The sequence below is a fragment of the Melampsora larici-populina genome, assembly GCF_000204055.1.
Source record: "Melampsora larici-populina 98AG31 unplaced genomic scaffold MELLAscaffold_26, whole genome shotgun sequence".
NCBI lineage: Eukaryota > Fungi > Basidiomycota > Pucciniomycetes > Pucciniales > Melampsoraceae > Melampsora > Melampsora laricis-populina.
In genome coordinates, this window is record NW_006768790.1 from 1,050,039 (window position 1) to 1,077,426 (window position 27,388).

General features: G+C 41.8%; 5 protein-coding genes across 5 annotated transcripts; 4 read left to right on the forward strand and 1 right to left on the reverse strand.

Moving 5' to 3' along the window:
- Positions 1-15,040: 15,040 nt before the first annotated feature.
- MELLADRAFT_108028 (uncharacterized protein) lies at positions 15,041-18,114 on the forward strand (the record flags this gene model as incomplete). Its single annotated transcript, XM_007411661.1, has 5 exons — positions 15,041-15,157; positions 15,418-15,516; positions 17,522-17,762; positions 17,824-17,916; positions 17,999-18,114. 5 exons carry the CDS (start codon positions 15,041-15,043, stop codon positions 18,112-18,114), a joined length of 666 nt encoding a protein of 221 aa, XP_007411723.1.
- Positions 18,115-19,148: 1,034 nt separating this feature from the next.
- On the forward strand, positions 19,149-19,616 carry MELLADRAFT_27751 (uncharacterized protein; the record flags this gene model as incomplete). Its single annotated transcript, XM_007411662.1, has 1 exon — positions 19,149-19,616. A coding segment is annotated over one exon (468 nt), but the record flags the coding sequence as incomplete, so codon positions are not given.
- A 1,341-nt stretch (positions 19,617-20,957) lies between these two features.
- MELLADRAFT_75100 (uncharacterized protein) lies at positions 20,958-22,546 on the reverse strand (the record flags this gene model as incomplete). The annotated part of the gene is made up of 4 exons (XM_007411672.1): positions 20,958-21,062; positions 21,130-21,301; positions 21,388-22,081; positions 22,159-22,546. The coding sequence occupies 4 exons, from the start codon at positions 22,539-22,541 to the stop codon at positions 21,031-21,033; spliced, it is 1,281 nt and encodes a 426-aa protein (XP_007411734.1).
- Positions 22,547-22,732: 186 nt separating this feature from the next.
- MELLADRAFT_108031 (uncharacterized protein) lies at positions 22,733-23,771 on the forward strand (the record flags this gene model as incomplete). The annotated part of the gene is made up of 5 exons (XM_007411663.1): positions 22,733-22,759; positions 22,823-22,900; positions 22,971-23,327; positions 23,394-23,567; positions 23,640-23,771. The coding sequence occupies 5 exons, from the start codon at positions 22,733-22,735 to the stop codon at positions 23,769-23,771; spliced, it is 768 nt and encodes a 255-aa protein (XP_007411725.1).
- A 1,444-nt stretch (positions 23,772-25,215) lies between these two features.
- Positions 25,216-26,333, forward strand: MELLADRAFT_64518 (uncharacterized protein; the record flags this gene model as incomplete). Its single annotated transcript, XM_007411664.1, has 4 exons — positions 25,216-25,744; positions 25,825-25,952; positions 26,020-26,175; positions 26,268-26,333. 4 exons carry the CDS (start codon positions 25,216-25,218, stop codon positions 26,331-26,333), a joined length of 879 nt encoding a protein of 292 aa, XP_007411726.1.
- Positions 26,334-27,388: the final 1,055 nt, after the last annotated feature.

Genomic DNA, 27,388 nt, shown 5'->3' on the forward strand with positions numbered 1-27,388 from the left:
TCCCTGGATCCTGAAGGAATCTTGCACCACCAACCCAGCCTGAGGTTCAGTCTAGACATTTAGTTAATCTCCCACATCTCCAAAACCCCTTCACCTACCCTGAAGAAAGAGGAACAACATGAACCAAAGAAAAGTGGAAATAAATTCAAGTTATCAGTTCTGCCCACCGGTGAACTCAAAACATTCATTGATCATGGATGCACTTGGGATCCTCAATGCTATCCAATTTATCTGAATGGTGATACAATGTTTGTTTCAGAGCCTTGTGAGGACAACCCTAACTTTGCAAACATTGCCCACACTAAAACTCAGTCTCACAGTATAAAGAAAGACCCTTGCAAGACCATTTTCACTTTTGCGCATATGCTACTCCTTGACCAACTGGTGACAGAAAACCAGCTGAATTCATTCAGGAGTAAGTTTATTTTTTCCGCTCATTTTTATGTTATTTCATGTGTTGCTTGGCCTATTCTTTTTTCTGGTTTGATGATAGGAACCCTGTATGCCCTGCTGTGGAGTGTAGTGTAACTCATATTTCAACCCAATGCACACACACCATCTGTCAAATCAATATGAAGAAAGCAAATGGATGGGCTGTCCTTTATCATTTGGGTATCCATGCACACCCCTGGCCAGCATTGAAGAAGCCTGATACCTTGACCATGTTTGACCTCATGGAAGAGGTGGTAAAGATACCAAAGGCAGAAGCTTTGGTTATCAAAGTAAGTCTGTGTGATTATCTTGAGTCTCTTGGGCTCAATAATGACCTTCCAAATTCCTCTGCTCAATCTAGGTCAGCTAGGCTGGTGTGGTGCAGACCACTAGCCCACCAGTTGTTGATATTCATCCAGCCATTTATAATGGTGGCCTTCTAGCATACTTATTTCAAAAGGTTTTTGGTAGAAAAGGGCCTTATCCCTGAAAAGGAAAGTAAAAGCCAAGGCAACCATCTTATCACAGATTACATACAATTTCTATTTTCTCATCTTCCTTTCAATTATCAGTTGCTTCAGTACAACATCATCACATGCTCCAGTTTGGTGACAATTTGGTCATCCTTGATTTGAAATGACTTAGTCATTCCATTCACATTTATAAAATTGTAATGTGTACATATACAAACAATTTTTTCCTTTTTGTTACTAGGTGAGGGAAAAGTCTTACTGGGAGTTAGGTCTCCGCACATGGTCGATTACCTAGGGATTCTCCTTACGCAAGACCTGTTTGCGGAGGAGTTCAGCTGGAACTTATTCCTAGGAGAGTTCCCCTCTTATGGTGGAACTCTCTGTTCAGGATAGTTCTCTTAGCGATAGTTTGCAAAAAACAGCTTACCTCCTCCTTCTGTTTGTATTATGTATCTGTTCAATGTTGGGTGGGTGGGATGGACAAAATAGTTATTAATATGTGTTAGTTGATTATAAAGTGAATGATTTAGTAAGATGATGAATTGGCAATGCAATAAAGGAGACTTGTAGAAAAATGTAATGATCATAAATGCTGGTGAGAGAGAGGGGGAAGAGGACATTAGGTACAAAGGAATAGTACCATTCCTGAAACTACTCTCGCGGGATTCCATGAGTTGTCTAGCATATTACATCATGTGATTACTGATCATACTTAATTCGTCCCAGTCTTTTGGAACAGACTTTCTAATAGGTCATGTCTCCTTTCGTCATTTCTCCCTCACAGAGTTACTTCTTCATGGAAAGGTCTTACATCTTGTGCCTTGTGAAAGAGGTAAGGTCTCAGGTTCAAGTCAAACTCCTTTATGGGTGAAAATTTCCACATCAGTTTCAAGACCAATTGGATGGCCAAGCAGCTAGTTTGATAGGACCAATTTGAGAGGTTGTATTTGGGTGGCCTTCTTTTGGACATTGCCTATTGGCTTTTTCAGCACGGCTATCTTCTCACAATTTCAATGTACAGTGGAGTCCTCTACCACTGGATCCCCATTCAAAATACATGGATGTGGGGGCTTGAGGGAAACCACAACCAGGCCACTTCATGACCCTTCTCAAACAGCTTACTCCTGCCAATTTAACCTACCACAAGGACAACTGTTTTTTCCAACAGGTAGTTGACTTCCCATCAGCACAAAAGAAAGGATTGGTATCTGCAACCCTGTGCCAGCAACGCACTGCACCACAGAAAGTGTGTTTTTTGGTGCATTGCTCCGCAACATGCAAAAAAACCCAGCCGCGGAAGCTGTGTTGTGGTAAGTACCACAACAACAAAAAATTAGCCTGGGATTGTGCGGCACGTTGACCGCTGTGAAACAGCACCAAAAAAACTTCAAATTTCAAGTTTTTTTGGGCAGTAACACAAAAAATGTTGTTGTGGCCCAAAAAAACTCAAAATTGACACATCTTGTTGCGCAGCAGGTCAGGCCCCAACTTTGAAATGGATTTTATGGTGTGGTGCGGTCAGAAAAACCGCAACACAAGCACAACACAGCACACAACACCTACGTTGCTGGCCCAGGGTTGGTATCTGCCTATATTAAAGTATTCAAATAAGATGATCCTGCTAGAGCCTCAAGCAAACTCAAAACCCACCACAAACACTTCTGCCAGTTGATGATGTACTTGTATCACGAAGAATAGGAATATGGTGGATGTGTGTTAGGACCCGGCTTCAGGGGGTCTGGGTGTGTGGCAAAGGGAGAGGGTGTGCTGAGCTATGATAATGATTGTGAGCCTACTAGTGTGGGTTAGGCTAGTAGAGTCAATAAAAAAATTGGTGAAGGTCGAATATCTTCTACTAAAGTCGTGTAGATCAAGATCTAGAAGTATGAACAGGTAGAGATGTGGGCGTAAGAGCTTTACTTGCAATAAACAAGTAAAGCCTACAGTTAGTTGACCTTTAAACATAGGCTAAAGCCTGGGTATTTTGTGTTAAAAAGAAGAGCAACTGACGTGCATCTCTCAATCCTAATTTGATCATATTTTTATCCAAAGAAAAGTCAAAGAAGGTGGTGTTAAGGTCTATTAATAGTATTATAACACCAAGAACTTTACACTCTGGTTAATAGAGATTTCCCCATATATTTAAAGATTCTTATATCAGATGAATTCCAAATCTGATATGAGCAATACTCAAGGACTACTTCCTCACAAGTAATTCCACCAAATGGATATTACCAGAAATACCGATTATGGAGTCTAATCAGAAACAAAGTTGGATGAGCACACAGAATAAGCAACTTGACACAAGTTTTGGGTTTCAAGGTTTGTAGAATCAGGCCTTTAAAGTTTGGTAATTGATAAGCAAAGTTTAAAGGTTCTAGGAAGATGAATAAAAGCAAAATTGTGTAGTTTTTGAATGATAATGTGATAATGTTATTATTCTCAGTTTGGTTAGATGTTCAGGGTTTATATACTCTGAACCTTGAAAATATTTGGACTACAAGTGCGCACAAATTGTGCTTCTATGCTTAGGGTAATTACAGTAACACAGTTACTATTGGGTTATAAGTATATTTCATTTAATATGTAAGTGTTACAGCCGTGAAATATACATAGCTTTGGTTTACATCAAAGTTGTGTATTTTTACACTCTCTGATGTCAGTTCTGCACATGTTACATATGCTATGTAATTCATATTTAAGTTGACTCTTGCAACTGAGCCTTGAGTTGTAATTACTATTTTTAAGGTTTTGATTATAACATGTTGCCCATTGGTACTCTGGTTTAGTACTCAGGGCTGACAATGATTGTAGCATGAGGAAAAGGACTGCAACAGAGGCTCTTCCCGGTCATGAGAGTATGGGACAGGGGTGTCACGGGCTGTGACATATCCACCTAAGATCTGTGATATGAGATCTTAACAATGTGAGTTGATTGGTGGGTTTGATTTCCACTGTTTCATCTCTCTCATATCTGTACTTGTAACCAACAGCTTCCTTTGGTATATTTGCATAGGCTGAGTTTGAACGGCTTGCTATGGATCTCCTGAAATTAAATAAAACCAAAGGCCTCACTCTCACCAAGAACTTTGCACAGATTGCTTGACAATTTCTTAATCAAAGGCATGGATTGACTGGTGAATTACGGCTGATATCCACGATATTTTGTTCTGTGCTCACATTTGGCTACCTTTGGACAAGCCTGCACTGCCAGATGTAAATATGGTGCATGAGTTACCTGACACTACAAACAATCAAGATTCAATGTATTGACAGTATTACATTTCAACATGAGTGTTTTCATTCCATTTGATTGTTTTGATCATTGTGCTGATTATATTGGGTCCGTCCAAGTTACTGTAAAATGATCCAGGGTTTCATTCAGTTACATCTGTTTGCTTAATTTATTCAGAGGGACTTCATCAATGTCCTATGAGGAATATTGGTCAAGTATGGAAACAGGAATCAGAAGTGGAGACCATGGGATGGTCTAAGGAGAGTAGTCAACACCACCCTGAGCTCAACAATGGTTTTCCTCCTGATGCCACCCAACTGGGTCAGCCAAAGTCAACCAAGATTCCCTTCCTCTTAACAGTCCTACTCAGCAAGCACCATACCGGGTGAGCTCAATCAATGTTGGGGAACATCTGTGATGGAGTCTTTGTATCCAACCTTTTTCCCTCTGTGGATTGAGGGCTCCAAGAGTCAGGGTAAGGATATTAAATCCAAATATATTTGACATTTTTCATCAAGACTCTCAGCCAAAATGCATGGGTCTGTGTGCATCAAGTTGGTCTTAACTCATCAACTTAAATCCCTTTGAACAGTGGTTCAACTAATGTCACCTGAATCCTTTGTAATTGACTCCCTCTGTTCTGTGGACTTATTCATTGTGTATCTCCTCCTTGCTAAACATGATGTACGCACATCAGCCAAATTTCTTTTTATTTATTAATTCACATGGAATTTCCATTGCATAAAGAGACAGAATCTTCTGTGTGCACTACATGTGTAATCACTAACTATCTCTTCCATGAAGCCAATATATGATATTCAAATGTGACCAATCTGATCTCCCTTGCAATACCACAAGCGCTCCACAACTTATTGTGGTTGTGTTGCGTTTTTGAGGACCGCAATAGCCCCACTATATATTGCGGGTCCAGCACACCACAATCCGGGTTTAGAAACCCCCGGTCCTCAAAAACCACACCAAAATAGTGCTCCAACCCGCCATATTGCGGATATAGCGGAGTGAATACAAGGTCTCTTTTTTGTGCGCTTTGTGTCCAAATCCTGTGCAATACTTCGCAAATATTGCCCTTTGCTGTGCACTGCAACCTTGATATAAATATTTTAAGAAAAATTGTGGTATGTTTTGTAGCACTTCATTGCGCTGACTCCGCAACACAATGGAAATGGGTTGAAATCCATTGTGTTGTGCCGCAGTTTTGGTGTTGTCCCTTGGGAGCACCAAAGGCCTCTTCTGCAAGAAACCTTGATGATTCCCCACCTGTCTCACCAATCAAAATCATCAACCTTTGTCAGCACAACCATATCTGTTTACTGATGAAGTGGACTATCTCAAGCCTGGAAAAGCTGAAAATAGCCCTTGGTTGTAGTTGTACAAACTAAGTGATTTAGATTTTAATTGTCAGTCCATGAATGTTCACTTCCAACTTCAAGGTGTGGCCGGTCTTACCAATGATGATTGTACCAGCTTCATGGGCAAGATACAGTGGCTGAGATCTTGATACTTGATGAAATCAAATATGGAATTGTCTCCAGGGGTTTTTGGGGGGTTCATAATTAATGGTGCAATAGTTTAAGATCCATTTATGGGGTAAGGGGGTTATGGTTCTTTGACAATTGCAAGGACAATGGTTGTGGTCAGCTTCTTGGTCAAGATATCAGTTTTATCTTGGGCGCTGACCCTTTGACAAGTTGGTGGGCCAATTCTTGCAAGCCTACCTCAATCGAACAGAAAACCATTCACTACACCAAATGTAATCTTTACCGGGCGGTAAAGAAAACTACTGACATAGAAAAGTCCTGAGGCAACAGGAAGAGAGCTAAAAATCTGAAAAAATATGCACCTTGTTCCTAGATGTTGGGGCGTCATGATGAGTATTTTTTTGTATTTTACACGCAGATATTGGTTTATGTACTAACAATAAACGCTGAAAATCATCAAAAACTCACATGTAACAATACCTGAAATTTGGGTCATGAGTATGAAGACAATATTTTGTGGTCTAAAAACTTCAATAACTTTTGCAATTCTGCTCCAAATAACTCGATTTTTGGTTCATTCAAAAGCTGAACTATTCTCCTTCACACTTCATAATGTTAGTAAGGTGCCATCTAGTCATTTAAACACTCTACATATGTTCAAACAGTTCTGCATGAATTGCTCTGTAGGATCTCTTTTAGACCAGCTACAGATGTGATGTCTCAATGAAAAATGTAGAGGAAAGGCTCACCTTTTTAATGCACTTTAAATCGAGTGATTTGATTCAGAACTGCAAAAGTTATTGATGTTTGAAGATTCCAAAATCCTGTCTTCAAAGTCAAGGGCCAAATTTCAGGTATTGTTACAGGTGGGTTTTTGATGATTCTCAGCCTTTATTGTTAGTACATTAACCAATATCTGTGTGTAAAATACAAAAAAATACTCGTCATGACGCCCCAACATCTAGGAACAAGGTGCATATTTTTTCAGATTTTTAGCTCTCTTCCTGTTGCCTCAGGACTTTTCTATGTCAGTAGTTTTCTTTACCGCCCGGTAAAGATGACATTTTGTGTAGTGATTGATGTTGGCATAGCCAAGATTGTGTCAAATAAACCAGATGCCCAGGGCAAATTACCATCTGTTTCAGCACAGGAGTTGGAAGGGGTGGAGGACCAGATCAATGAAGACTCACTGGTGACCAATGCGCCTTTAGCTAATGTCAAAATGGGTTTCCCGCCAGTCAGAACTCGGGGAATAATGCCAAGAAAGCCTTTACATCAGCTGGTAAGTTAGAATCAGATGTCAAATTGTTATATTTATTGTCTTCACTTTCTGAGATCTTCCATGACTGGTGTGATTCCTCCTGGGATGAAATTCTCAGTTTATCATGATGTTGGTGGATATAAGCCTTTAACCAGAGAAATAAATCTTACTTTTGGGTCACATCAATTGTTTCAAAGTTGGAAATCCAAAGATGCTTTCAATCAAACTGACTGCAAGTTCAATTCAAGTGCTATGGATTTATAAATGTTACCAACTTTTTGGTCTTCTCAGGTCCCTCATCCCCAGATTGTTCAACTGCATTGAATGAAAAGATGGACGATTGTGTTCAAGTCCCAGCAACCCTACCCAAACCTAATCCAACTGAATCTAGTCCAGTAAAATCACCATCATCATCTCCTCATACAGAAGTGAAGACATCTCAGAAAACTTCAAGGACCAAGAGTAGTACCACAAAAGGGCAGGATGACACAAAGATGGTGGTCAAAGAAGACAGTGGGAAAAAGGACAAGGTCAGAGCCACGCCTAAGCCTAAAGATAGGAAGGAAAATAACTCAAAATCATGTAATTTTTTGTTTATTATCCTCATTGATATACAAGTAACTTACAAGAGTTTACTGACAATAAGAATTGCAAGGGTAAGTGCAGGAGTCTCCAGCTATTTTCACCATCTCATTTTCTTTGTCTTGCTTGTTCTGAGTTTTATTGTGGCCTTGATGTAACACAAATTTGCCAATCAAGTGGTGAAACTTCTGCTTGTACTCAGCAAGCACTTATGCATTGTGAGGTATTGAGTATTGAGAGTGTGGGCATGAAAAACTGGAAAGGCTGAGTCAGTGTCAGTGGATGGACATCTCAAGTGACAGAATATGGATATGGACAAATTTGTCCAAGTCCAAGGAAACTTAGGTATTGTGCAGATTTTTGCATTTCTGGGGAAGAGCAATTGAATTTTGTACTGTGGACACTTACACTGATTATTGTGTGTAAAGTGATTGCATTGCAAAATTAGAGTCACTTCCAGCAAAGATACCTCAAATTGTAAAATCCAAGGTACCCTTGGGTATACATTCCCTTGGACTGTGTGTCTGAGGAATTAATCTGAGGCTTTCTTTGCCCTCAAAGGCTGCCTGGGATCATTTACTCAGACATTGCGTCCAAGGCTATTGCCATCCAAGGATACCTACCTAGGATTTTCCAATCCAAGGCATCTGTTGGCGGTGAGTTCAGTCAGTCAAAACTTAATTTTACACTTGAGGTCTTACACATGGCAGATTTCCACTCAAAAAAGTGGGCAACTTTGAGCGTAAAATTGTATATCACCTTATGAAACATAGAGCTTTACACAATTGAAGTTATATTCCCTATTGAGTGTAAATTTTTGTGTGGAAAAATCTCCTCACCCAAAGTATACTGCTTGATAAAAGCTCCTATTTCCTGCCAATATGTTGTAAGACATTTGCACCTTGTGCAGTGAGAGGTCATTGATGTAGAGATGGATGCAGTAGGGGCTGACCATAGTGAGAATAGGCGGTTCAAAACTCACAATTGGGCTTGCATCTGCTTTCAATATTATCCACTTGGTTTGCTGTACCAGTTGAGTAACAATTACACCTACAGCTGTTTGTGGTGCAGAGTTTTCCTTTCAGCTACATAAGCAGCAATCCTTGCATCATAAAATTGGTGACCATTTCGACAATATGGTTTTCTACATTTTTCACCTTAGAGATTGACTGTCTGAGCTGTGATTGTATAAGAACAGCTAGTTCTGGCATTGTTCCTTGAGCTTTGGAGACACTGGAGAAGCGTATAGCATATATCATTATGAAATTTAGTATATATGGATGAGAAAATAGTTTGATAAGAATTTTGTCCATTTGTTTGTTTATATCATTCCCGGTCAAAATAAATACTAAAATAGGTGTAGTTCTATATGCAATTCATGATTACATACATAACTACATCTCATACACAGACACTTTAGGGACACAAGTCAGAGATGAATATTGACTCTTTCTTTTTTATACCTCTCTTCAGTTTCCAGATACTGACTATTTAGGGCACATTCACTGGGGCAATTTTTGGACAGAAATCACATTCTGTAAATTTTAAAATGCAAAAATGAACCATACTCCACCAAACCAGCATCAAAGTCTGCAGAATGCTATTTCTGAACACAAATTGAAGTCAATGTGTTCTTTCTTACAGTGCAAAAATATCTTGTCAATTATTGAGTTGGTCTGTGCTGGTAAATCTCTTGAGGTAATTGCTCAGCAAGTTGCAAAAGACCACAGTGTATTGTGTCAACATTTTCTCGGTCCTCATCACCACTCAGAGACCTAGTAGAGGCCTAAGAGGCTAAACCTTGCAGAATCTATGACCTTGAAATTTGTGACAAATTGATTTGAGATGTACACTGAGTCTGAGCTCAGTGAACCAGAAAGCAAGACAGGCCTCAAGTACCCTGGATCATTGCTATTAGAGAGTGATGAAAAACTTACAGTCAATAAACTATTTGTCACATCTCTTCTTGATAGGAAGAAAAAGCCGAATCAAACATGTACCGGGAGAAGATACAAAAGCTTATCAATGCCCATAACAAGCTTCCTAGATAACAATCAAAGTTTATACTCGACGAATGTGAGTCACTTAAAAAACAAACATATTACACTGTTTAATATCCTTTCAGCTCACAACAATTTAATCAATGAAATTGTAAAACAAGGGGGATACCATGACTTAGAGATACATGGCCCAATGGCCGTTAAAACAGAAATGTGTAAGGGAATACGTACTTGCGCATCTACCTGAAATCCAATCAAACATATAAAAGAAAGATTGCTCGATACAAAAAAAGTCACCGTAAAAGATGAATGTCGTAATCGTTACCTTTGCTGCGTCCTCTGCACCCTACGTTGCCGTTGCACTGCCGTAAGTTGACCAACCTGCTGCCTAAATCCTCCCACACATTACAAACCTTGCCTTAGCGATCACAGCGTCACCTTTGCTGTTGCTATCACTCACCTACAAAACCCCTGAGCGACATCACTTTCTCTGCCGTGCCACACTGGTTGTAGTCACCATCACCAACTGTACAAACCAGTCTGACCAATGCTTCTACAACACCTATTGTCGCAGGGGCCGGGTCGGAGTTGATAACAGTTATCTTAATTTGCAGACCAATGGTTCCCCGCGACCAGCTTACACTGTACCCCACAGAGCTCATAAGTGTTGGCATTGCTCAACTGTACTACCATTGGCATCAGCCGCCCTCATTTTCAAATCACGTGTTTGACATCGCGTATACACCAATACAAAGCTTGCATTGCTATATACTGCCAAACCCTTCTTTACCACCTATCCAAGAATCTTTGTCACAAGCATCTCTCTACATTCCTTAGCTTTGTGCACACTGTGTTTCAGCAGCATATTCTGGATTAAAACCACTGTATGTTGTTTCTTCACACCAGCTGATATATTTTTTGATATTTCCTCTACAAATTGATGCAAACAGATTCTCACAGCGAATCTCAATCCAAATATTTTGAAAGCAATGTGTTAATTGATACAGGGTTGCTTCAAGGCGTCACTTTATTGATTGTTGCTAAGCGTGGTGAAACTGCCATCAACACCCACCACACTTATCGGTTGACAGCAAAGTTGCAGCGGGAGGAAACAACAATGCATTTGCCATTCTTGAAGATCCAAATCATGCAATCAGTATCAGTCACGCCATTGTTGATCTTTGTTTGTTGCACAATAGAGTTTCAGCACAGAGTGTTGGAGAAATTGCTGAATGGAGCAGTTGTCCCCCTCATGGCGGCGGTCCATATGTTGAAGTAATCAAAGTCCTCCACCAAAGCTCAATTGGTAGCGTAAGCTCCAAACTTATACTTATCTATGGTTCTGACTAACCAAATTCCTTCCTTTTGATCAAACTTCATATATATTAGCCTGTGGAATTCTTTGCTGATTACATCATCGGATCCGACCTTACTGCCTCACTATGTATTAATGCACTGGCCATTGGTAACATAATCACACTATGGGGCGCTGTAATTGGTAATAACATGGACACTAATACATGGGAAATCAGGGTAGGTCCAACTCAATTTGTGTGTCTCTATGCAACACTTGACTGGTCCTTTATTAGACATCCAAAATACAAACCATTTACTGCAAGCCTCATCTCCTCCAAAGTTATTGGCAGCAAGGCTTTGCACTGATTTTGACATCATAATATTATCTCATTCTCTGAACATGCTTATGTCCTGCATTTGCAAGACCAATAAAACACGAGTTACAAGTCTGTTTTTTACACTTTCATATATTGAGCTTCCAGATCTCTATATATCCACCATAATACATAATGCATTGTTATTCACCTGTCATCTTCATTCAATCCAGTTGTAGGGCTCCGATTTATACCATGAAAATACAACATTGTCGTAATGCATACATGTTCCACCAGAGCCAGCCCACATAATTGCAGTGAATGCATTGTTATTCACTGCTCATTTTCACTCAATCCAGTCCTAGAACCCCAGATTTCTACCGCAAAAATACACCAATACCTGTTTATAGACTTACTGCCCGCCCATTCTGCATAATTGCAGTGACTACTGCACCAAACCCATGAAATGGTGTGCAATGCATTAATTCTGCATTAATTCTGCATTGTTCTGCATTAATTCTTGTTATTCACTGCTCATTTTCACTCAATCCAGTCCTAGAACCCCAGATTTCTACCGCAAAAATACACCAATACCTGTTTATAGACTTACTGCCCGCCCATTCTGCATAATTGCAGTGACTACTGCACCAAACCCATGAAATGGTGTGCAGTTGTGACAGTATCCAGTTCAATTACACATGGTGTGCCTGCACATTGCCCTTTTTTTGCTGTGCTGCAGGCGCCATTTAATGCCTAAATTTCTGACATCACCATACCATGTGACTTTGCCAAACAATACCTGGTGCACTTTCAAACTGACTTGCTTTGTTTCTAGAATCAACATGCCAGTCGATTCATAGTTTGCTATGCTTTACCCATGCCAATTCAAAAAACTGTCACAACAGAGGCCTTGACAACGAGCGCCATATACAGGTACAGTAACAGGGTACTGTAGTACAAAGATGGGACTCATTGTGACTGTCAGCCATTTCTCTCACTACAATAACTTCTGCGCCTAAAAACCACTGCATTTCTGACCAGATTAACAAAGTCACATATGTCCAGCACGAGATGCCACAGTTGGCTGTCAACAAGGAGTTAAAACTGTCCGACATAACCCCAAGTGCTTTTTGGTCAACAACCCCAACTCCATAAAACAATTTTTGAGTATTTGGTCAAGAAACACTTATGCATCATTGCTCAAACCACGTGCCAGGCTCAGATGTTATACATTTTGAAAACACCTTGGTGTCACTATGCTCACTTTTGTGTCAATTTATGCCGCTATTTTTGATGAATTGTTGAACACTGCCACTATCTTTTAGCCGCTGAAGCCAGCTACCGTGGCAGTGATTCTTACTCTGCTGCTTCCTAAGGCTACATCAGTCACAGGGCCCAGCCATTTGCTCATTGCTCTATGACGGAGCCCACAACACTGATGTAATACTCAGTGACAGCCTATTGCCATCAAAATGAACTAGCATTGATACGTGCTACCAACCTCAAGATTGCAAATGTGTTAGTCAAAAGAGCAAACAACCTGACTAGCCTGGTTGACAATTGTTAAATGCCATCTGGCAACATCAATTTATAAAATCACAGTTTAGCATACTTAATCTTCATTCCTGATCACCTAAATCATTCTTAACCATCTCTGCTGAGACCACTGCAAACTGATTTCTGCACCTTTGGTCACATAATCCTGCCCATTTACCACTTTCTCAATAAGTATGACTCCCTCAATGAAAAATTACTCTTTGTTGCACTTTCCATTACATTTCAGCAGCATCTACTTGACAAAAGCCAAGGTATGTCATTAGCTCCGTCAATATGTGATTACGCTAAAGCTGTGTTTATTTCAGACTGAATTGGACAGCTATAATGCTAGCCCTACGTATCAGATGTTTGAAACTGATATAAAGATCAATGTCAACACACTCCAAGGTGTCAAGGTCCCAATTGTTACCAAATGGAATGGAAGCTCACTGAAACACAATCATGCTTACCAAATCAATGGTGAAGTTGCCGCTGGCAGTATCAACAGCATTTCCACAATCTTTGAAGAGCCAAATAACACTATTTCTCTTAACCATGCCAACGTTTGTCTTAACTGTCTCCTTAATAAAGTCACTACACAGGGTGTTGGCTTGATTGGAGAATGGTCATGCTGCAACAGAACTCCCAATGGGCTTGCTGTCAAATATATAAAGGTGTTGCATCAGAGCTGCACTTATCAGCCAAGGAACTCACACTCCCCGTCACACACCACTAAGTTGACTGTTTCAATCTCAATGTCACAGCATCAACACCTTTACACCGTCTATCTCATTGATTCACACATCACAACCAACTTGAGTATGGGCACTCTGAATGTGGGTAATGTGATCACACTGTGGGGCAATGTCATTGGTCATCAAATAGACACAAATACTTGGGAGATTGAATTGAGTGTGGTTCTCAACTATCTGCTTCAATTTAATATGGAAACACGTCTGGAGAGGGCAAGAATGATGAACGTTCAGCCCCATTGGTGGTGATGTGGGATGGCATGTGTTGACCGGAGATTTTTGCCCCACTGCAATGTGGAAAAATGGACCAGGGAGGCAGTGGCATGAGCGGGGGGGACTAGACACGGGGGGCTATGGCTCTTTGGGGTGCAACATTAGATGTGATAGACTTTTGGTAATGATGATGACAATGAGGATGTGCAAGGGAGCAGCATGATGCTATTCCCGGGAGGGCGGCGAGCCGCCCCCGAAGCTCTAGTATTAAAAAAAGGAAATTTGTACGGAAGAGGATGCAAACTGATTATGATTGGAATGTGCTAAGCGCCAGATCATGATGGTTAACATCAGAACGCGACATTTGCTGTTACTGCCAAATGTCTAAAGAAATACATCTATTCCTCAGCTTTGTTGCTTCAATGTACGTTTTCAAACTTTTAAGCGTGCTTGTTGTTTTAAGATAGACGCGTCTTGAGATATTCTGACACTGTCAACAGTTTGACACCTCGCAATTGTTGCTTCATTGTTTTTTTGCCTTGCCCTTTTCATGTAGTTTGAAACCTCGAATGGGCACCAAGAGTTGTGGAGTCAATATCCACTTGGAATCTAATCAAGATCATTGTGTTTCTTCATGTATGTATACGGCTCTCACTCTTTTGTGGTCTTTTCAAGCTTGTTTGACTGCCTTCGCGTACGGTAATTTGCAGTACACAAATCGCGCGGCGTGAAATTATGAAGAGCCAAGAGCTATCATTTTTTTGACTTTTGGCAGTATCTTCAGCGGTGGGCGCTGCTGTTTATGTGAGTGACTCTCGGCAATCAATTCCTCAAAGCTTGTACTTTCGCAAGTCAGAGGCGTGCAGGGTCTCTGAGTTCAGCCAGTCGGTCCATCAGTGACATCTAGCACATCACTGGGCTCGAAGTGCCGCTTGTAAATGTATCGCCACGGTCATCAGACGCAGAGGGGATCATGAGCGACCTGTTTCCCCGTAGACTTCCTTTCGTACCGGCTCAGGAACAGTCTCTGGAATGCTTCTGCATTCCGAGGTAGACGTATCCAAACAAAGGTCAATTGACTTGAACAAGAAGTCAAGAGATGGCGAGTTTAAGAGGCCATAAGTCATTGGTTCACGGCACAATGGTCATGGGGTGCCTGAGGAAGGAACGACGCACCGGTAAATCAGTCTGATTTCTATCCTACTCACTCCGGCTGGTTGATATTTAACCAATCCATTTCCTCTTCTTTCCCCCTGATCATTCCATCACAAGTCTTCAATCAATTATTGTTGCAACTCACAAAAATCATCCTTCTTCCTTTTATCCTACTTCAACAAGCTACTGTTCTCCTGATTTATTGCGAGCTGTGCGAATTTTACTTTGAATCTTCCATCAACACACACCTATCTATAAAACGTCGGCCGCAATGTACAATCCGAATCTCTCCATGACCTATGTGATCGACCCGAGGTATCGACCTATGCAGACGGTTGTCCACAACGCACCAACCGCTTACCAGGTTGCAGCCGCTTATCATGCTGGAGTCCAAGTGAACCCACAGCAGGTGAGTCATTGGTCTATGTTTCAAGTAGAACAAGTATTCAAGGGGCCCGTAGAATTTTGCGATGTTGTTTTTGCGGACCTTAAAGACCGCAAAACCCGATATCCGTAAAATTCACCGTTGCCCGTGCAATGTGTAATTTTGCGGGTCATTTCATTTTTTTCATGTTCGCAAAAAAAAAGGCTGGTACACAAAGGTTCCAAAATTATATACTCACACACTCACTATACATTTTCACAAACAAAAACTTCCAAACATTAAAGGCCGGAAAATATTTCAATCGGAAAACTCCATTAAATGGCCCTATTCTCGAATTTAGCAGGACATCCCTTGCAGACATCGTTAAAAGCCGCAAACCGAACGTCCGCCAATTTCGATGACATTGTCCAAATGTTGAATTTCACGGACAAAGATTTCCAACCCAAAGTGTTGAAGCCAAACCAAAGGATTGAAAGCGTCAATCGGATCATGTGTCCACGAAAGTGGTCCAATCTTCATACATGTTTCCGGACTGAAGAAGGCGACACTTTCCATTCCATGTCTGAAGGACGAAAACGGGATCCATCACAACTCTCGAATCTCGAATTGGCCAAAATAACACCACAGAGTGGCTGTTACCCTTGACAACGAAGTAGCAGCCATCCATCAACAGGACGAACTAGGACAAACAGATAGTTCTCTTATCCGAATCGAGAATAACAGACATGTCTTGAACAGCACCCACTCACAAGTGCTTTGGATCGATCACGAAGTCATGATTGATTCATGAAAACTTTGCAAAAGAGATGACAACGCAAATTCCAATCAATTCGTCATCTCTTTTTCCATCTATTTTGTCCCAACAAATTACGATCATTTCTAATCGATAGATCCAAATAAACCTTCATCTTCAAATTTTACTACCGAGTTATTTTCGTTTTTGGTCATTTTCTTCTTGCTCTCTTCAAATGAGTGTTTCTCATTCCGACATACTGTCTGGTGACGAGATATCTGAAGGAAATCCTCCCCAATCACCAACCTCCACTAGTAATAAGAAGAAGAAGGGCAAGCCCGGCAAGAAGACTTTTGCTCTTCCTCTGGACCGCCCTTCTTTCAGCACCTTCATCGATGAAGACACAACCCTCGATGAGCAAGGTTATCCGCTACTCCCCAACGGCAACACCACCATTGTCAAACAGCCAGAAGAGACTTACACCAACTGGGGTATTTTTGCCTTTACATCTACCACTTCTGGAGCGAAAACAAAAGAAAAATCAAAAAATCCTGACTGGCGAACTACTAGATGGACATGTCTTGGGGTGGTAGTCTGTGAAAATGTCAACTGTGACTACCTTGGCTCGCCTCCTACCTGCCCAAACAAAAGGAGAGAAATAATCGACAAGTCAGTTATTATTTTCCACTTGTTAATTATTTCCAGCATATGAGTAAATAAACTGACAGTTTGATATAATTCAACGTCTAGCCCTCCGAAGTGTCCTGGCGCTTGTTGCCCGGATTATTGTCGATACATCCCATGCCATGATACGATGTGCCGATTGGACGAGCACAAACCAACAGGATGGGCCATCATTCGACATTCAGGCTTTCATGACCATCCATGGCCTCGTCGAAGCAAGCCGGATAAGATCTCTATGGAAAAATTTGCAAAGAAAGTTATAGAAAATCCCAATGTGGGGCCATTACCGTGTGGACCTCAAGCGCACATTTGTTTGCCCGAAAGCTTCATCCCACCGGAAGATTGAAACTCGGCACATGAACAAAATTACAATCTTACCAGAACACTTCCAGGAACAATTCTCTTACTCCGACCTCCCAGCACTGATCCAGCAATGGGGTTCATCAAACGGATTTCAACGTGTATCAGCCCGTCACTGCAGTCAATGCAAATCCTCCAAGAAATCCTCCCCACCGGCATATCTCGAAACCAGTCAACTCACCTTTGAGTCTCCACCACCTCATCTCCATGTTAATCTTGACATCGCGGCGTTGCTACCTCACCCTGACCAAGCAGCCACGATGGCAGCTGAATGCAATTTGCCATATGAATTGAAACTCAACGGTCAAACTTACTGGATGAGAGCTCGTGGTTTCTGGGCTGGAGCTCACTATTGGTGTCAAGTCGTCAGGACCCTTGGCAACTTGACAGGGGTATGGCATCACAACGATATTTCCAATGGCGGTAATTCCACATTTATCTCTGCGGATTTGGAGACCATTGGAGGAGCTTTACCTAGCACCTCATGGGTAATGTATTCTCGTTTACCTACTGCTGAAGAGTCTTTGGTTATTGAAAAGGCGCATAAGAAGATTGACAAATCCCTTGGAAATAAGAAGATTGCTGGGGATCGACCTTTTTCACAATCAGAGGTAGGAAAGGCGCCTGCGAAAGAAGAAGACGTTGAAAGTGTTGACTCAGAGGACGAGATTCAAAATCAAGAAGAAGACTGCCCTGAAGAATTGGATGTATTTGATGATGGTAGTGAAACTGAAGAAGAAAACCTTGAAGACGAACTCGAAAATGATTTTGAAGTGGATGTGGTACAAGCTGAAAGCCCGAATGGCTTTTGTGCAGACGTGGATGTTGCTTCTGCAAACGATCAGGCCGAAGGTGGGCAGGATATTTCTTTGTATCTTTCATTGTGTGCTAAACTCTTCATTTTGACTGCCAGATGACGAATCTTGGAATATTGATGATATTGTGGATATGAAGGCTTCGGGAATCACGAAGCGTAAAGGAGACAAACACGATGAAGATGTGCAACGTCAGTGGGGACTCATGCTCTCATTATCTCGTTGTGGAAGTGATAATTGACACCTCTTTTTTGCATTTATTTTTTGCCACAGCGGTTGAAAAGAAAGTAAAACTCAAGCTTAAACTTACCAAGGCCACCGCCGAACCGCAGGATCATCAGGAAGATAATAGTGGTGGTTTGCGTAAATCAAAGCGTAAGAGAGCGTAAATATAAGGTGGAATGGTTATCTGGTTATCTCGTGTATTCATTCTCTCTTCAATGCTTTTTTGCTCAATCTAATCGTTGAAGAGCTTTTTTGTTCCTTTGCACAATGAGACGGTGTGGAATCTAAAAATACATACTTCCATATGTCACTATATATGTTTTTTCATCAATATGTTTTTTCATCAAGACCGCAAAATGTTGGTTGCAAAATTGAACATTGCAAATGTATTTACAATTTTGAAAGCCTTTTTTTTTGCGGCCTTCAATCTCTGTATAACGAAGACTGTAAAATTCAATATTTTACAGACTTCTTACAGTTTTGCGGACTTTTCTATTTACGCAGAACAAAAGCCGCAAAATAATCTTCGCAAAAGTCAATAACATCACATCTGTAGTGTAATTTGGCAGACGTATTTTTGCAGCCCTTTTTTTTGCGAACGTTGGAACAAGTGAAAGTGCTGCAAAATTAAATACTGTACGGGTCGAGGTGAATTTTACAGACATCAGGTTTTGCGACCTTTGATGCCTGTAAAAAGATCACCGCAAAATTCTCACGCCCCGTATTCAAGGCTCAATTCCACTGTCTCTCCAAGATCTACTACATTCAGAACTCGCCCAATCCGCATCCTCTACAGCAGACTCAGAACTACATCAACTACGCTCAGTCTCAGAACCACGCACAAATCGGCACTCATGCCCATAACCACGCCCAGAACCCTATTCAGAAGCGCGTGAAGATAAGCCACTCCCAGGAGACCCCCGCCATGGTCTACAAACGCAGCTCTCCCCAGATGGTCCTTCAGAAACGGGCCCACAAGCAAAGCCACCAGCAAGCCCAGAGGTCGCAGATCCGCGCCAAGGGCACCCCCCAAACTCACACCCAGCCCCTCGCTCAGATTAACGCTCAGCCCCTCGCCCAGATTCACGCCCCAACCCCCGTAAAGATTCACGCCCAGGGCCATGCCCAGATCCACACACAGAGCCCCGCTCAGGTTAACGCTCAAATTAATGCTCAGCCCCTCGCCCAACTTCACGCCCCAACCCCCAAGATTCACGCCCCAACTCCCGTAAGGATTCACGCCCAGGGCCCTGCCCAGATCCACACGAAGAGCCCCGCTCAGATCAACGCTCAGCCCCTCGCCCAGCTTCACGCCCAAACCCCCAAGATTCACGCCCCAACTCCCGTAAGGATTCACGCCCAGGGCCCTGCCCAGATCCACACGAAGAGCCCCGCTCAGCCCCTCGCCCAGCTTCACGCCCAAACCCCCAAGATTCACGCACAGGGCACCCCTCAGACTCACACCCAAACTTTCAAGCCTCCCGCACAGGGCACCCCTCAGACTCACACCCAAACTTCTAAGCCTCCCGCCCAGACCACCGTAAAGATTCCCGCACAGGGCACCTCTCAGACTCACACCCAAACTCCCAAGCCTCCCGCCCAAACCACCGTAAAGATTTCCGCACAGGGCACCTCTCAGACTCACACCCAAACTCCCAAGACTCCTGCCCAAACCACCGTGAAGATTCCTGCCCAGGGCCCTGCCCAGATTCCCGCCCAAGCTCTCAAGATTCCCGCCCAAACCCCCGTAAATATTCTCGCCCAGAGCCCTGCCCAGATTCCCGCCCAAACACCCGTAAAGATTCCTGCCCAGGGCCCTGCCCAGATCCTCACACAGAGCTCTGCTCAGAAGCCCAAACAAAACCTCGCACAGAAGCCCGTCAAGCACGATGCTCAGAACTCCACACGCAGGCCTCAAGCAGTACGGGTAGATAGGATCCAGGCTCCAGCTCCTTGGAAAACCAACTTAGAACGCCTTATGGATGATATCGAGTCTGATCAAGAATTCGGCTATTCACCAGAATTTCATATGAAGGTTATGGCTGCTTCGAAATTTTGTGTTGCTTTGTATGCTTCTTACGCTTCTTCTACTTCTACTAAGTAAGCTTACTGCATCGGTGAGTTATTTTTACTCAAGTGTATGCTGCCGATATAGTTCTTCAGATTTCACTTACTCTGGTTTTTGTTTTAGGCTTGTTCTTTATCATCTCATCAGTGAGCTGATCTTGCATTATGAGGAATTGGGTCCGGGGTTGTATTCTTTAGTATCTTGAATATTGTTTTCTTTTTTTACTTAGTTTTCTCTATTTCTCGTTGTTGTTGTGAGATGATAAGTATCAGTTTTTCATTTGTGTAGTGTTTTTTTATATCAAAGTCTGATCAGTTTGAACTTTATTTGAATCTCGAAATAAAGACAAGCCACACATCTATATCAGTCTAATCAGATAACCATTGAGGGTCATGACTACAACTTATAGCAGTCAACTTGTTTGGGTTCATGACTAGATTTGACATGAAATTAATCCTCTTAACCGACATCATATAACCTTACACAAAAAAGCTCCCTAAATGTGTAGCGATCCTACATTGGTTTCAAAAGAAACAAGAGTTGGGCATCCAAAGAAGGCCCTAAACGCAGCACGAGTGTCCTCTCCGTCACATTAAATGATCTACATTTACTAGTGAGAACCCCTCCAGGCGGCAGTCTCAGAAATTTCAGGATTATACATATAAGAGAAGCACGACGACTGACACTTTGCCAACCTCTTGGTAAAAAAAATGCGATTACGACATATTCACATCTCTCTGCAAACATCCCCGTCGATATATTCAAAGAACAATCCGTGTCATGAAGAGTAAAGTACTCGATGGAAACCGTTACCCAAGTTTGCTGCAAGTCCAAAATATGACCAAGTCATCAGAATCCAACGTCAGACTCCTACTAACCCCATAGCATCGGTCTTGGAGTCATCTCAGCTCCAACGTGCTCCCTAGCGGATGTGCCTTTGACGCAAACAAAAATGATGATGTATATTACATAGCGACAATAGCAGTGAATTTATCTGACAAAAACAGTCCCTCTAAGAAGTCTCCTGTAATTTTGTATCGACCACTAAGAGAATGAAACAAAGATATCAGTTTGGAATTCCACAAAACTAATCACAAGCTATCCAACTTACGTTCACGAAAGCTAGAAATAATTTGTCCTTCTCTCTTAGATTTCTCTTCGGCTTGCATCTTGAGAATCCCTCTCTTCTCTTCAGCACTGATAACTTGATTTTCTTTCCTGATTCGGACTGCATTCATTCTTCTATGCCTTGAACCTGACATCACATATCCTGCTTGCTCAAACTGCAATAAATGAACAGACAAATATCGTAAGATAGTCAATGAGAAGGGAAGTTCTAAATCAAGAGTGTTTTGTTAAAGTCACTTACCTTTTCAATTTGTGGACCTTTCAAACCAATCTCACCACGACGAGGGATACGTTCACCGGCTTCAATAAATGCAGCCATTGCACTACCTTCACCGGGCCGCAGCGCACGACCGAATTCTTTGGGATCCATGGCTTTACCCGTGACCGGATTATACGGCATCGGTCCCACTTCTGTTGGATCTGAGTCCGAGTCCTCTTCTGGAGCTTCTACAACTGCCAAGACCGGAGGAGCTGGAAGAGATGGTCCTTTGATACTTTCCTTACGAGTAGCTGGGGCTCTCATCACTGATTTTTCCTCCCACACAATTTCTTCTTCTTCGCGGGTAGCTTCTGGCTCATCTTCATCGATGCTTGGCGTAGAACTTTGATGACGACGTTTACGGCTTGAATCTCGTTCATGACGTGACGAATGGTGATGTGAGAGATGCTTTTGTTTTGAACGAGAATGTCTTCTTTCGTCATCCTCAGAGTCACTTTCATCTTCAGATTCTGAGTCACTATACTTCGATCGTTTATGATGACGAGACTTTGATTTGGATTTGGATTTCGATTTGGACTTCGATTTGGATTCGGACTTTGAACTCTTGTGTTTCTTTCCCTTTTCTTTTGAATCGTCTTTTGAATCTTGTTTGTATGCATGCGTTGGTGATCTAGGCCAAAATGAGACCTCTGCATGTTCTCGTTCGAGTCGCCGGCTACGTTCAAAGAGCGTTTCAGATGAGAAAAATAACAAAGAGTGAAATGAGGATGCCTAGAGAATCTTAGAGCTCACCTCTCGAAAAAGTCATCCCTTCCTCCTTGCGCATAATTTGTACGTTGATATCCTCTTCCATACGACTGATCTCCGCCACCACCCTTATGATCTTCTTCGTAACCTGATCCACCTTCATTACGTCTCGTCCTGCCTCGATCACCTCGGTCATCAAGCGCTTTATCAGGAGTCATTCTCATTCTACTACGGTCATTTCCTCTATCGTAATCGGGTGATCCTCTAGTATCTGGAGCGTGTCGATGAGAGGAGGGGTCCGGAGATCGAGTCCGACGGCGTGGAGATGGAGGAGTTCGTGAGCGACGTGGAGAAGCGGGACGTCTACGGTCATGATGCCTTTGATCATCATAATCGAAGTCAGTTGCACGGGATCGTTCTGGTGGCATTGTTGTGGTTGAAGTGGATGTTGTTGTTCCCTCGAAACAATTCCTGCGTCGTCTTCATCGTCACTAAAAGACATTCGGCCCTGCGAAGCACCACTCACGTCGGTACCGGATCAAAATCATACACACTGATTGAATTGCGCATACATTTGGAAGACAGCAGATATTTGATCCTCAAAACCTCAATCAGCAAAATGCCGGTATTCCAGCCATCAAATCAGGTCAGAGTCCTTCACATACCATCCACGATCAGAATGCTAAAGGACGTGCTTCTTTCTTCTTAGATCAAGCTCACTAACGTATCGATCGTTCGATTGAAAAAAGGTGGCAAAAGATTCGAAATTGCATGTTATAAAAACAAAGTGAGCCTTGGATTATGTACATTTTCAAGCGAAAAATTTTATCGGAGAGGTATTGATCTGATCTCAAGAGGCGAGGGAATGGCGAACAGGAATTGAAACCGATCTATCAGAAGTGCTACAAACCGACACGATTTTCTCTAATGTATCCAAAGGACAAGTTGCCTCAGCTGCCGATTTAAAGCATAGTTTTGGTTCTGGTACGAACAATGATGTGATCGTACTCGAGATCCTGCAGAAGGGAGAATTACAAGTTTCTGATAAAGAGCGCGGTCAAGAGTTGGATGTGAAGAAGAAGGAAATTGCGCATTTGGTAGCTGAGAAATGTTTAGATCCCTCTACTCATCGTCCGCATACACTTTCGATGATTGAAAAGGCTATGGAAGCGGTACATTTTTCAGTCAACTTTTCGAAAAGTTCAAAGATTCAAGTTAAGTGATTTGATCAATCTTCATCCAGCTACTCCCAATACTCATGTACGGTTCGATTTTACCAGGCACTTGAACTCATCAAGACACTCTCTGCTAGACCTGATATTATTTCTCTTGAGCGAGCTCAGATGCGAGTCCGACTTACCATGCCTGCTAAGGATGGTAAGAAACTTAAATCACAAATTGTCCCACTTTCCACAAAAGTGGAAGATGAAGAATGGTCCGATGAATGGGAATGGGTCAGTCTCAGTATTTCTCTTTGTCTCGGTCATTTTAATCAAACACTGACAATCATGATAAACTTTTCATAGGTGGCTCTAATCGATCCAGGTCAATTTCGAGTCATTAATGAGATTCTCCAACAAGAATCATTAGGTGGTAGAGGAAAATTAGAGACTCTGAGTTTTTTGGCTGAGGTGGTTGAAGGCGATGAACAACTGTAAATGACTTACGGATTGAGTTTTTACACACACTTCAGGGTCGCATGTGGCTGTGTCATACCATCTCCAGGATGAAGTCTGTTCAATCGAGTATTTCTTTGAGTCATCTTCTTTCTATGTATAGCATGAGCCTTCTGGAAAACCTCACACGCGTTTATGATCTTCAGCTCGCCTTGCTTGTATAGAGCGTACATAGGTCTCTCCCTTCACCGAGGAGGGCTATCATTATCTCTATAAGCTAGTTCCTAAAAAACCACGACGCTGGTCAAACTGTTTTCAAGTGGACAGACTATCGCAGAATGAACCAATGATGTACAGCACGTGCATATTCCACTGAGCTGGATAGAGGTAAAAGTGATGGATCCAATCATACTTGACGATATCTGTTGTGTATCAGTCTCCTTCGAAAAAGGAGAAGAGTGACTCCAAGCGAGCTTGGAAAGTTCAGACCAGCCCGCCTATCGTCGAAGACAGCCGGGTGAACACAGGTGAACACTTCAGTCTTTTTTTGGTGTGTGGTATGCCCTGCATAGCCTTTGTTAGTGGCTAGCCTAAGACCTAGGAAGCATTGCTTTCCAATATTAGGAAAGCTCGCAGTTGATACCCGTCATCTAGACTTAAGCTTAGTCTAACGTTCCCCATATACGATAACTCATTGTACTCGTGCCTAAGAATTCATGCTTCACAATTCATTCTTTCATGCTGTCTAAGAGAAGGGAAAGAGTCTTGAATGATGAGTCGGTTCTTCTCAATGGTGAGAGCCGGTCTCAAGTTGTAGCTATAGACGTTGAATACCCAAGCGGCCGCGGTATGTTGTTCAAATATCACGAGCTGCTGGGCAACACCATATATCTCCTTTCAGTTCATTTATAACAAAAGACCATACATATTTGTCAAACACAGGCGCGGAAGAAAGATTTACTTCATTTTCTTGTGAGCTTTTTCAAAATTCTTCCGAATGAGAACTGAAAGGGAGTTCTAGATGTCATCAGGGTGAAGTGAGCTTACCATCAATTGTTGAAGGAAAAGCTCGAAGCTCAACAAGTTCTCAAACCACTTTTGATACATGCGAAACTGAGCCAAATCCCAATGAGGTACAATAACTCAAGACCTTCCCCTTTTCCTTTCCTAACGGTCAGATGTATTCAGTGCTTTGCGCTTTTGTTCAATTCTTTGAGTATCCAAGAATGGCGCTCCTCTACGAGAGCTGAGTGACGACTGCGAAAAAAATGTACAAGACTTGGAGTATATGAACCATGGGATCAGTGAGACTCGGTCCATTTCCATCATTCCATCACCCAAATACAAACGCTCGATATACTACAAGCAGTCTTCAATTCTTCATATATAGCATCCATAACCTTACATTCAAAGTCATCTTAGAAAGCTTGAACTTCTTTATATAGCAATCACAATCTTCCACCTAAAAACTTATCACCTTTCTGAAATGGCACCAACAAAAATCGCTATGTCCAAATCCAACAAAATAACCTCAAACCACGAGCAAGATATCCGAGAACGGGGAGAGCTCTACATCTTTGATCTCCCAAAACCTCTACGCGGAGCTCTATTCACAAAGAATCCGATAGCACTCCCTTACGGACCTTCTCTTCCTCCTCTACCTAGTGTTGAATCATCAGAAGACATTTGGACTGATAACCCCGAATGGATCAAAAAGATTCATTTGTTTGATCAAACTCAAAAATTCGAATTCTTTCGTTGTGTCTTACCTCGATCATTTGGTCGTGAGAGTGGTTTGATCTTTGATAAACCAATTTCCGAGTTAAGAAAATTACAACGTCATGATGATAAAGACTCGAGTCATAGACGTTGGACTTTAGTTATCTTTGGAAAAGATAAAATTGCTGCTATACATATTCAAACTGATTTATTTAACCGCGAAGAAAGTAAACCTATCAAAGACAGATTGGTGATCCTCAAAGATGAAGTGAAAAAACGTTGGTCATCAATTTCGTGTAAATTTATTCTTTTCATCTTTTGATTTGAAACTGACTTTTATTTACATATCATCTTTCTAACAAAACTACTGATCTAGCTGCCCCAGTTATTGAAAGCAAAAAAGGACATGCAAAGAGCAAAAAGGAAAGAGTGGTCGAAAAATTATCCCGCAAAAGTCAGAGAGGAGTTGATAGAGACCCCGTGAATAAAGACCCAATGAACAAGGTATTTATCTCAATTCTCAAATACAACTTTTATTTCCCTCTAATCCTTGTTTCCTTTTCTTTCATAGGCTGGCTCCGAACTCTTGGCGTCTTGGGAAAATGAACTAGAAAAATCAGAACTGATCTTCGTTGGTGCTAGTAAAAAACAAATCTCAATCTTGTTTCCAGAATCTTCACCCTTATACAATAAACTTCGAGCTTTTCCTTTCGCCTTTGGATCTCCGGTGAGTGTCTTTATCGAAACTGAATCCGATTAGTCTTTTATTTTTGTTATTTTAATGCTAAAATATTTCATTGTGTCCGGTTTTTTTGATAGAAAATTGAAGAGCTCAAGCGCTGTTACGTAAAGCTGACCACAGCCAAGCTTAACCTAGACTGTTAGATGAGAATTCAGCCAGTAGATGTTTTGATTTACCAAAAAAAATAAAAGATATCAATACGCATTCCTCATTTCATTGTACATAGCCATTATCTTCAAGCTTTTCTTTTTGTGATTCATATTAGTCTTCTCTTGATTGAAATCAGACAGTTAGTTTTTCTTTTATCGTTTGCTTGAGATGAGTGATCACATGGTTCAACACATCCAGAACATACTACCAATCTGCTTGTTTCTCTGGGATTTACATTTTACTTTTTCTCTTGAGAGGAGCTGCGGCCATTGGTGGGATAATCATGATCAGATACCATGTATCTCTGCCACTACTTGATCATTGTGATTGGAGCCTGAGGCATTGATTGGGATCCACATTTGGAACTCACTGATTGTCATGATCATCTCATCAGATATCAGAAGCGCCTCCCCAACATATTTATGGAGAATATGCACATAACAAATCTATCAATTATGCTAAAACGGTATTGCAAACGCTCTTGAGGAGACTTTGGTTGTCTGGTTTGGAAGAAAATTGGTGCAGACTGTTTTTACTCCGATTTACAACAAAAAGCACTCATTTCATCTGTTGATTGTTTTAATACAAAAGAAAGATACTAAGGAAAGTATTAAGGAATTGATTTAAATGTGAAATTAATTAGGAGGTGCGTTTGATGTTTCGGCATGGCCGTCAGTGCGAGTACTTGGTAGATGTGACTTCCATTTGCGTTCCTTCGTGGTTAAGATCTGGCGACAAGAAAAAAAAATCCCCGTTAGCGAAGTGATGCACCTCTACGTCGCAATAGACATCTGCACGTGTTGTTGGCGTACAATTTATCCAGGACACACACACCGAGATAACCCGACGTACAGAGATTATTAACCCTAGGAAATCTCCTGGAAGTGACGTCATAGGCGGCGCCCACAATGGTTCACCTTGTTATATAGACAGGCTCTTGAGAGCTCTTGAGTCTTGAGCACACATTTCAACTGCCAGATCCTCTTGATTATAGGATAATAATCGCCCAAATCCTGTCTCGTGAACACATCTGTTATCCTGAGCTCTT